This window comes from Brachyistius frenatus, unplaced genomic scaffold, assembly GCF_029030835.1.
Source record: "Brachyistius frenatus isolate BFR_SWC_R1_liver_20210118 unplaced genomic scaffold, ASM2903083v1 Contig_22, whole genome shotgun sequence".
NCBI lineage: Eukaryota > Metazoa > Chordata > Actinopteri > Embiotocidae > Brachyistius > Brachyistius frenatus.
The window spans coordinates 4,018,517-4,029,987 of record NW_027210621.1 but is presented as its reverse complement, the minus strand read 5'-3'; the positions used below and the strand labels follow the sequence as shown (position 1 = coordinate 4,029,987).

General features: G+C 42.7%; 1 protein-coding gene across 5 annotated transcripts in view; it reads left to right on the top strand.

The window, feature by feature from the left end:
- Positions 1-2,274: 2,274 nt before the first annotated feature.
- The window catches only part of LOC138620064 (glutamate receptor 3), an 84,821-nt gene continuing 75,624 nt past the window's right edge, over positions 2,275-11,471 (top strand). For all 5 annotated transcript variants that reach the window (XR_011310848.1, XM_069696992.1, XM_069696991.1 and 2 more), the window contains exons 1-2: positions 2,275-2,451; positions 2,899-3,057. Coding sequence is in view for 4 of the 5 variants with exons in the window: in XM_069696992.1 (XP_069553093.1) it covers positions 2,373-2,451; positions 2,899-3,057 (238 nt within the window). In the remaining variant the exon portion in view is untranslated. The remainder of the gene's footprint in view (positions 2,452-2,898; positions 3,058-11,471) is intronic.

Below are 11,471 nucleotides of genomic sequence, written 5' to 3'. Positions count from 1 at the left end.
TTGTTACGTTCACATCACAGAATAATTATCCAGTCATGATGAGCACATCATAGCTACAGCAGAGAAGGACATTTTTTAAATAAATGTTATAGTCTCTAACTTATTTGCTCACGTATCCTCAAAGAGTCAAAGCTGAGGATTTCATGCTGTTGTATTAGGAGGAAAAGGCAAGTAGCAAATTAATAATTCTTGCTTGTGAGGCTCGCTCCGCTCTGAGCTACAGCCTGTGAATCATTGTCATCACGAGATAAAAGGCAACATCTTTTCATCTGTTTTCGAGTCTTTTCATTACCGTCGCTTGAGTATCACTCCTGTAAGTGTTTTTAAATCCAAAAAGGCATATCATATAATCATTTGTTTTCACACAGATCATATCTGTGAATTTTTACACTCGTGACAGAATGGGATTCTTGCAGAGATTGAGCCTCAAGGATAACGGAGCGTGGCCAAAATGTCCTAATTGCAAATAATGCAGCAAGATCATCATTATTTAATATCAATTAAATCAAGGCCTTATCTCAACTACTTGGGCTCCCCTGGCAGCGAATAATGCTCTTTCTCCATGAATTTTGTTTGAAATGAGGCATGATAGCTGAGTTCACACAGAGAATCAGCATGCACTGTAAATGAACAATTAAATGGCTCCTTTGTTATTCTTTCAATTAAATGTTTTATATTGCATTTTAGCAACCCAACATCGCTGGTGGTCTTCGATTCCTTCTAAAACTACCATTAACATTTCAGATCAGAGTGTGATGTGGTTAGAGTTTGTGGAAACAGCAGACCACGGAGGTCAGCAGGTCACGCTTTGATATTGCTCATTATGACTTCAGCCATTAAGGTCGAGCAGCAAACAATCTATGACTTTGACACAGAGGCTGTGGGGACCAGAGAATCAATGTGATGTCTTTGCAGATTCATCCCTGGAGACCCAATGAGTTGTGGGAATAGACATCCACTTTGACCCTGATTGGAAAGGAAATCTCCTCCTCTGATGACGAGGTCATACCCTGTCATTACTTGATTGATACCAGTGATTGACAGCACACTTTCAAATGCAGAATCCCAGTTATATGCTTGATCAGCTGCATCATGCTAGCCTAACCCACCACTGGCTCTTACAGTCATTTGTTTTTCTTTGCTTTTTGCCCTTTATTGCTAAAAAAATAAACAAACTGAAAGCAGAACACAGTCTGTCCTATGTTAAAAGGAGCTCAGGGCATTGCAATATCAATAGCTGAAGCTTTAGCCATTGCAATGCAATTAAAAACTCAATTTTCAAAGCGCTTTGGTGAGGGTGATAAATGGGCCAGTAATCCCCTAATTGTTCTCTTTTAAGCAGAATCACAGGAATGATAGATGTTTCATTAGAGATGGAGTAAAACTTCAAGTTAATAGAATAAGATGCAGAGTTTACTGAGATATCAGTCTGTTTATTATTACCGATCCACCAAAGAAAGCTAAATCTGTATTTTATATGCTTTTCGGGCAAGTAAAAACAGAAAATAAAAGGAGCCACATTTTTGTTGTTGTTTTGTTTTCATTCAGCCTTTTAAAATGATCAGTTTCAGGACCATGGACAGTTCCGCTGGCTCTGTGTCCCTATGATTCCATCTGCCAGCAGCATATGTGTGCGTTCGTGTGTCTCCATTCATTATGTGTGATTGTTTGAATTATACCTTTTAGCTTTTCATCATTACTTATTGCTTCACCTCATTGGAGCTTTAAAAATTTGATTGTTTTCTCAATCACAGAGGAGATAAACATGAAAAGACTTGAGGAGCTGGTTCATTATGGACAGGCCTGAGCACAAACTTTTTGGATAGCCATGTTCCTACTTTGGAAAATAACGTAATCGCCTTATATGGCGCAAACGCAGCCTCTCCGAGGATGCCTGAAATGCAGCAGCTGCCACAGCTGGACGTGTCCGCGCTATTCAGAATCATCGGCCACCTGAGATTGCAGTGTTTTTATTGATTCGGTCGACAGCAGGCTAATATTGACAAGTGCCGCGTTTATTCTGAGCCGTCGTAAACCAGCGAGTTGAGGTCTTTTATAATTTAACGTCAGATCAAGTTGGGCCAACATTGGCCCGCCACGACGGGTCCAATCGGAGTTCAGATCGGCTCCTTCTTTCCCCAAAAGCCCAACCCCTCCTCTCCCTCTCTCAGCTTCTCTCTCTCTCTCTCTCTCTCTCTTTCTTAGTTGCAAAAAATGCTCTGCAGCTGGGCTGCACCTCAATGAATGAATTGGTGCACTGTGAGCGACCATCATCTATCCACTGGAATTCCATCGCGCCCGGCTTTCATCCAGAACATATGCATTTGGTTAGACAGACCCTTTTAAGGAGTTGAACAGATAGGTCGGAGAAAATGGCACAACGCGTGGTTTTCTTTCTCCTGTGGCTCTTTGACCGGTCCTACGCAGGATTTCCCAATCAGATTAATATCGGTAAGTGTTTTGCCGTGTTATACGGCTAAAGAGTGTGTGTTTTTTGTATGGACAAATGAAATGCAAGATTGCAATTTTATACCGGATACGGCGCGCGGAGCTCTGCGCAACGACAGAGACTAACTTGAATTTTGTCACGCTGCAAGCATAAAACCGATGATTTCGGAAAACTAAATTAAAGCTACACTTAGTGCTGATCGTGTCTTTGTAATTACTGCCTGAAAAAAAGAGACGCTTTTAATAAGGGAGACGGAAGACGGTCAGTTCCGGCGAAGAGTTCCAGACAGGCGCGCTGGTCAAAAATGTATTGTCGCTTTTTTTTTTTTTACAAATAACAATTAGCTCCTTTTATAGCACTGTAAGACATACAGCGATTCAGCAAAATAAGGTCAACGGGCACTAGACTGGTTGCGATTGTTGTCTGATCTTGGTTTTCATCTTTTCAAGGGGGACTGTTCATGCGTTCCACGGTGCAGGAGCACAGCGCGTTCAGGTTCGCTGTCCAACTCTACAACACCAACCAAAACACCACTGAAAAGCCTTTCCACCTCAACTACAACGTCGACAACCTCGAGTCGTCCAACAGCTTCTCAGTCACCCATGCATGTAAGTGTGCCTCTGTGTCAGTCTTGCCTAGATTCCTACCACTTCCAAGTGCGGGCAGAATTATTCATGTCGAACTCGCGGAGCTTATTGAGGCTGCAGCTCGATGCAGGGGAAGCAGTGCAGCTCTTCTCACTTCACTCTGATTTATAAAGTCTCAATGGGAATCGCAGAGTTTTACCACTAAATGTATAAATCCTGTTAAACTATTTTTTTATTCATGACGGTAACATTTTCACAGACAGCTGGTTAGGAACCAATTGCAGCATTCGTGACTGTCTGAGGTTTACAGGACGTGTTTTTTTTTTTTTTTTTACATGAATTCCACTTTATAAAATAAGTTCCCACGGCAACATGCAGTAAACATGCAACCAATTACACAATATTAGACTCAGTTAATATGTTGCAGACAAGATACACATTTCATGGAGGGTTTTTAAACTGACTGTGCGTCAATATTTATTATTAAATCCCATTAATGACTTATCAATGAGGAAGATATTATATATATCAATATTATATGTTGCTTTTCTTTAATGCTTTTTGGTTATAGTCCTCTCATGGTGCACCTGGAATAACTTCACTTTGAGGCTGATTTTCCTTTTGGCTGAGGTTTCTTGAACTCAGCAGAAAGTGGGAACAAAAATGGACAAAATGGGAAGAAATGGGCTTGAGAGTGCCATTTTGTGATGTCATTTGAAATGAAGAGTTCAGTTTGACTGAATGGTCGACTCTGTAGGCCCACAGCTGTCTGACTGGTGCGGTTGCATCCCCCTAACCCCTGTGTGGCACGGTCATAATGGCCCCTCTGACTCTCCATGTGCCAGAGCGTCTCCGCCTGCTCCGTCCTCTTGACTCCCCCTGTGTTACAGAGCATGTCCCCGAGCATTGCAGAGTCAGCTCATTAGCACTCAGCCCTCATAGCACCTAACCGTGCTGTCATTGGGTGAAAGGGGAAAAAAATCCATAGCTCCCCAACCAACGCCAGCAAATGAGTTGGGCTTAGACCTGCAGAGGAGGTGGGTCTGAGCAGTGAGCAGTGAGGGAGACGAAGCCGAGCATCATATCACAGGCAGCAGAGCTGCAACTGCCTTAACGAAGGCATCCATAAGAAACAATAAGCTAATGAGAGTGAATAAATAATAGATAGTGCTGTGCAATTTCACGCATGTTGAGGAGGAAGGGAAGCATAGGAGAAAAAGTCTTGATATCAGAATATAATTAAATTCAGGGGCAGACAGAGCTTTAGCAAAAGGAAGAGGTTCCTGTGGGAGCCATGACCCCGTTTCCTGTATTTTGCTGCCATGTCTGAGCATCTCCATCAAGGGTATTCTCTCCATACTGCCTCAAACTTCAGATTAGAGAACTACAAGCCTTTTAATGATGCAAAGAAACTGTCAAAAAGAGGAGGGTTATCGTCAAATGTCTTGATGTTTCGTGCATATTAATAAACTGCTCTGCTTGGAAATTCTACCCTGGAGGAATGTTTACCTGCTACAAAAAAAAGTGTTATACTTAAAACACTAAAAGTCTTCATCTTAATTGTAAGATAATCCATTAAACTTTGAGCAAAGGCTGCTCTCAAATGAGTCCGAGATGCAGCTTTCTTTTGAATCAGACTAGTGTAGTGTATGATCTGTGACTTTTGCCAAGAGAGTTCCCTGAGACTCTTGTTAAGCTGAGCTCACAAACCGCAGACAGCTCATGCTGAGTTCACAACAGTCCACAAGCACCTCAGATTGCCTCGACCAATGTAGAGAACAAAATAGAGGTGACGGTTATTAAATATCCGAGTTTTACATTTGTCAGCGCCACTGTTTGTTCTTTAAGCTGTCACAATTATTTGGTGGACATTCAAATTCCCTTTGTCATCAATGGGCTCATGTGAATGACTCAGACCTTTGTCAGCAATAGCACACGTCTACTCTGTGTCTGGACAAGGTTTTACAAAAGTGGCATTTTTGTGGGTTTGGGGATTAAATCTATTTTGAGACAAGCTTTCTTTGCTTTGATCGAGATGAGATGTGGCTTCCTGTTTTTTTGTCTGTGAGTTCAGATGTTGCATCGCTTTAGTGTGCATTCTCTCTTTGCTCTGAGACAGCTAGTGTCAAAGCCCTGCACTCTGACTCATCATAAAGATCACTCCCCCTCATTTGCTGTACATCCTTCAAGTGTACATTGGGAGAGCAACTAGATTGTGTGCTGGCACTCGAGTGAAACTTTAGTTTATTTCACTTTCGAGAAACAAAAATACGGAAACCCTTGTGTAGAATGAAGGCACAGTCTTGTGTTAGAACAATTTCTTTCAAGTCAGTTTAAAGCCGAACGCTATTAATTGAATTAGTGACCGTCAGAAAAACAATGCCTGCCTTCAGTAATCCTTAAGGCTTTGCTTTGTACCACAGCGGCATTTGTATGTGCTTTGATGGCAATACTGTTGTTGCTTTGAAGTGACATCAGAAATTGTGAAATGTGTAATTACCATTGCAGAGTCCATAATAGCTGTGGATGCTACGAGTCAGGTACGCTCACAGATGAGGCAGGAGGAGTTCAAAGCAAAGAGTGGCAGTTAGAAGAAAGCAGAGCAGACAACATTAATGTTCCTGACGGTCACGGCCAGCCAATTTAATGACACCACCATCCATTTCTTTCCTTTTTACCCTTCTTCTCTCTTTACCTGAGGCGAAATAATAATAATAATTAAAAAAAAAAAAAAAAAAAAAAAACATCAAGCCCCCCTCTGCCTCTCCTTGCCACGCTATTTATTAGATTACTCGCCTTGATTCCAGTTAAAGGCAAATTTTGCACTGCTTGGCTTTTGAATCTCATCTCACTACAGCTCATTCCTCATTCTGTCATTAAGCTAATGGTCTGTGTCCCCACTGCCAGCCGTTTTACATGTGCCTACCCCTCTTTTTTTATTGAATCCTCCAGGTCCTTAAACCCTGGCAGTGGGAAGATGCTTCATTGGCTACACTGTTCACCCACCTCCTTCCACCACTGTTGGCTATAGACAAAACTGCTTGGGAGGAAAAAAGGCACTGTGTCTGTATTTGTCTTGTCCAATGGCAAGAAAAGGGAGAGGGACACGAGAGAAACGCTGTAAGGTGAAATGTGTCTTATTGTAAATGGAAGGAAGCGGAGGGGAAAGGAATAGTTTTGTCGCCGAGAGTTAGGCGGATGAGAAGATTGATGCAGCACTCATGTCTGTACAGTACATAGGAAGCTGGAGCAAACTGACAGTTAGCTTAGTTTAGCATAAAGACAGAGCTGGATTACTTACTGGCCACAAACCAGCTGAGACGTCAGGACGATACATAAGTGCTGGTAGCAACAGCAGTTTTAAACTTTGCTTTTGTACCGATTAAACAACCAAATATGTTTAAATCAGTGAGCTTCAGAGGTGCTGGTTGATGGGATTTTTGGCTCGCGGTTCACTTGTGCGAAGATGACCTGACTGGCTGATGGTGCCAGCTTCATGTACGCCAATTCAAGGATGGGACGAATCTTTTTCTCCACTGTTTGGCTAGAAAGTAAATAGGCATGTTAAAATGCAGAACAATTCCTTTAGCACATCCCTAAAGGATATATGTGTGTGTCGATCACAAAATAATGTTTTGCACACTGTACTTATAACACTGCAGAATGATCTCTGGTGATAATATGTGAGCCATGTCGCCGTGGTTACATGAGCACGTGGGATATGAGCATCAACGCTCAGGACTACCACAAACACTTCAGACCGCAGTGCACAGGCCTGATTTCTGTCTAGACACATCCTTAGAAGCATCATCTCCCCTGACCTCTACGCCCACCCAGAGAGCGTTAACTCCGCACATGTTGGTGAGAAATACCAACAGCCTCTTTGCACCAGCGGCCTACACTATGACTGAGCACATGTGGCAAACGGCATATGTTGTGAGGCGCAGACGAAAGGGCCCTTACCAAATCTTCGCATGTATTGTTGAGTATAGCTTTTGGGGCTGCTGTTGTCGCAGTGGTGTGTGAATGGATGGTAAACAAAGCGACAGGGAGACATGTTTTCGCAGTGCTCGGCCTGACAGAGACAGGCTATGGTCGATAGAAGCTCCTCAGGTGATTGTAGTGGTGCCACAGTTCTTGTTCTTGCAGGCTGTAACTCAGCTTGAAAGGTGTGACGAGGGAAACACGGCAGGGGAAGCTGGGAAAGGGAGAGAGGAAAGTGAGTGGTGGGAGGACCGAGGCAAGGACTGCAGCAAGAAAAAAGAAAGAGGAAACAGAATTTGAGTAAGGGTGTTTTTTTTGTTTTTTTTAAGGTTGCTTGGAGTATGTGTGTCCAAGACTGTGTGTTTGAGAGAGAGACACTCCTCCAGGCTGTGGGGGTTGTACCGGGACATGCCATCGCAGTCCAGCTGTGTTGGAGGCACAGATGGAGGTTTGTCTATGGATGCGCAGGCATGTGCATATGCACGTATGTGTGTGTGCACATATGCACAGAGCCACACACAGACACATACAGAGTATAGGTGTAAGGCATGTTGTCTCCAGATCCACATTTGTTACTCAGTAAATCTCACTGTTTTGTACTGATTCTCACATGACACAGTTCATCATTCATCCACAGTAAAGGTCAGAGTAAAAATATTCTAGGCTGCGTCCTGTGTCTATGCAAACAGCACAATTTTAGAGAAAAACAAACATTTATATGCAGACTAGGATTTATGTGGAAAAAAAGAACGATGTAAAAAAAAAAAATGAAGTAGGAAGTGTGTTTGATAAGCAGCATGACAGTGCAGAAGCCTCGGAGCGAAACACGAGCCACAGCAGTGTAACATAATGGTGTGATTTTGAGGCTAGCAGGACAGGCGGTCTCAGAGGACAGCCGAGGTGGTTCTATGGGGGCCTAAGTCAAATGAGTGGTACAGACGAGGCCTGGGATGGGGTTACATGCTCTGGGAGTTGCGAGGCCTCTGAGAGGGGAGCAGGATGTCAGCAGAGGGGGGTGACTGACAGCGCAGTTCAGACAGAAAAGGATGAGGCACAGAAAGGGTGGTGACTGTCACACACAGTCACATGTAATCATTTTTTATAGTAAGTTATCATCATTATTTTTAGGAACTACAAAATTGCCAAAATTCCCATTAAACCTATTTTAAATGTCTTTGCAAGTGCCACAGTAATAACTATTACATTACAGCAACACGCTTAATGTGTTTTTAGTACTGATGCAGTACTAATGACTTTTCCTAAATTTACCACTTTCTTGAAGTCTTGCTGGTACGACTGCAGTCACCGGTATTATTTGTTATGTTCACATGAGGCTAACGCTTTTTTCATAAAGCCAACATATAAAAGGCTGGAAATATTCCAAAGGCCAAACCTCCAAAGGGAACATTATTGTGACCTAATGTCCTGGCCATGAGATGCCCTCTGCTGTAGCTGCATTTTTTTTTTTTTTTTTTTTTAAGTCAGGCACATAGCTGATGCTGTAATGAGATTCAAAATAGAAAACATAGAACACACTCCAAGGCAGATTCAACACAATGAATTTTTAATCAGCATATCAAAAGATCCTCTTAAACCCAACCTGAGGAGAAGTGCGGCTGTCGGAGTGTTATTTGTCTTGGAATCAATGATGCCGGCAGATGTTGTTTGGTAAAACAACAGATTTCCTCCCTTGCTACCGTGGTGCCGTCAAATCTCCATATATCTTTCACAAACACAGAAAATGGCCAAATGCCCAGCAGTTGGCCTTTTTCAGCAGCTGCGGAGGCTGAAGAGTATACATAGTGTAGCTACATATTTTTGATTTGGAATTACTGTTCGTACTTTTAGAGATTTCTCTCATCCTTACAGTTACCAGTCTTTTGTGGTGTATTCAGACCTTCCTCTTCCTCTTTGAATTACCTATTGATTTCCTTTATCTATCTGCTCAGTTATCTCTTGCAAGTGTCATAAATAGCAAGTGACAAGAGGGTTTTAAGAAGAAATTATTGTGGATTGACTGTCACGGGCAGCCTGAGGATATCATCACCCTACAGCCTGTAGTTTCAAAAACAGCAAACACAGAGTCACAGTGTATCAACATGATAACCAATGTTTTTTTTTATATAATGCATAGTGATTGTAGGATAGCACAACAACCAAAAAAAAGGAAACATGTGAAGCTATAACACTGATGAATTTCCTCATATATAAAAACTGTCTCAGCTAAAAACCCTGATGTCACTATTAACAAGAGTAGGCTGAGGTACAATTTGTGGAACACTCCCCCGTGCGTGAGTTTTACTGCAGAACCACCGATGCAAGGCGTAGATCAAGCCCCCTTTTTCGGCGGCAGACATGATACAACATGACAGCCCATCTATGCTCCGCACATCTGTTCACCACTGTTCAAATAATGGGGTGGTTTCTGAACTATAAGTCAACAATGACAGTCCAAGTCCGTGTTCCCTTATTGAAGATGATATCAACACTGCCTTGTGATGAACAAGAGGAGCGGGCTGACCGTATAAATAAATAAAAAAGTAGCGATAAACACTATGAGGGACTACACGGGAGGAGACACACACAAAATCTTAGTGGTGCATTGAACGCACTTGCTGCTGTGCTCAGTGCAAGGAAAAACGAGTTTGTGATAAGAAAGAGGCTCTACATGTGGCGCATTTTAAGTAAAATGAACAAGGGGTGCGAGCCACTGTTCTGAAGTACTCGTCTCAGGTGCATCGGGGATGTGTCTGCCAGCAGTCCAGCTCTATGCAATGGCTGCTTTCCATTTTGTTTGCTCTAAGAGCAAAACCTCTTAAGGAGAGGGAGCTATGTTGTTTGTGGCACAGATTCTTTTTCATTTCAAAATGTAATTTACCCTCATGCACCAGTTGTGTAAAAGGCAGGGAGAGAGGGGGTAAAACAAGAAAAAAAGGAGTGTTTTTCAAACTTGTCACTGGTAAAGATCTCTGACAGTGCAGTCAGCATTTTTTCGTACTTCTTTTCTCCCGCTCTCTGTCTTTCTCATTTCTATCTCCCCCTTTTTATGTATATTTAATCTTTCCCACAAAGCCCATTACAGCTATGTTCCCGCAGCCATTGCAGTCACAGTCAGCTAGCTATTGGCCATTCACTAGAATCCACTACAATACCCGTAATCACTGAATCAGTAATCCCCTACTTGAGCTGGAATAGCACATCCGCATCGTGCCTCATCGGAAGTTGCTGCATTGGTCTGGCTTCACTGGGTCCTAAAGAAAAAAAAAAGGGAATTCTGTAGTCTTCCTCAATAGGAGCTGGTGACTGCATTGTCCTAACCAAGGTCAGACAGCTTTTAAAAGAAAACACTTATTATTTCCGAAGAAGCCCCAGAAAAGCATTAATTGGCACCGCTGCGCTTTCTAAGCTAGTCAGACCACTTGGACTACATTATCAGCTGCTTATCAGTTTGGTCTCCCTCCATATGTGTGTGGTGGAGAATCATTTCTGTGCTAAAGACAGTCAAAAATGAAGATGACATCGGGGCTGTGTTGTGATGAATACAAAGCACCAACAGGGAGTGTCACGATGTACTCTCCCAACTTGTAAATATTGGATCACAGTGCGATGGGGCTTCCAGCTTCCAGCTCTCCCGTCTGCCGACAGAGCAGATTGATCCACACGTTTCTGGCCTGTTTCAAAAGAGGCACTCACTCGCAGAGTCCTGCCAAAGCGGCATGTCTGTGCAGAAACAAGGGCTCCATCATAACTGATTGCTTGTGACAGTTCACAGTCGCCGGGCCACTGAAGCATCATAACCTTGTGAAACTAGTGGATGGGCACTCTAGCATACAGACTGAAGGAGAGGAGGAGGCAAAAAAACAAAACAATTAGCATATTCCTTGCAGTGTTACAGGGATGCAAATAAGACATGCTGTGCCACGGATAGCCTCTGTGGTTAAAGACGTCTTATATAATGAAAGACATATTGCAGACTAACACCTCTGAAGATGGGCCAAATTTATAGACGATTACTGCAACTATGATTGCAGTTGAGGAACGAGAGCAGAGCCGGGTCAAGAGAGCGGCCTGTTGATGTGTTGGAATAAACTGCTATTGACAATGAACCAGAAATATCTTCTGGCAAGGCGCAGGGATAAAAACCCAGAGCCTCTCAAATCACTTTAGTTGTGTTGTCACCATAACAAGAGCCAATATATTTCAGATTGTTCGCTGATTCACGCCGAATGCGCGACTTTAATCACATCTGCATGAATGCTGTAAAGAGAAGAATGATAATCAAATAGCCGTGAGTAATATGCTTTAATTCGGTTGGGGACGATTACAAAGCTCCGCTGGTGCTTCGACTTGGCAGCTCCTTGCTCGTCAAGAAGGTGGTTGCCATTTCTGTCCATCAATTTGTCCAGCTTATATTAAGAGGATGTATGTGTGTGCAAAAAAAAAAAAAAAAA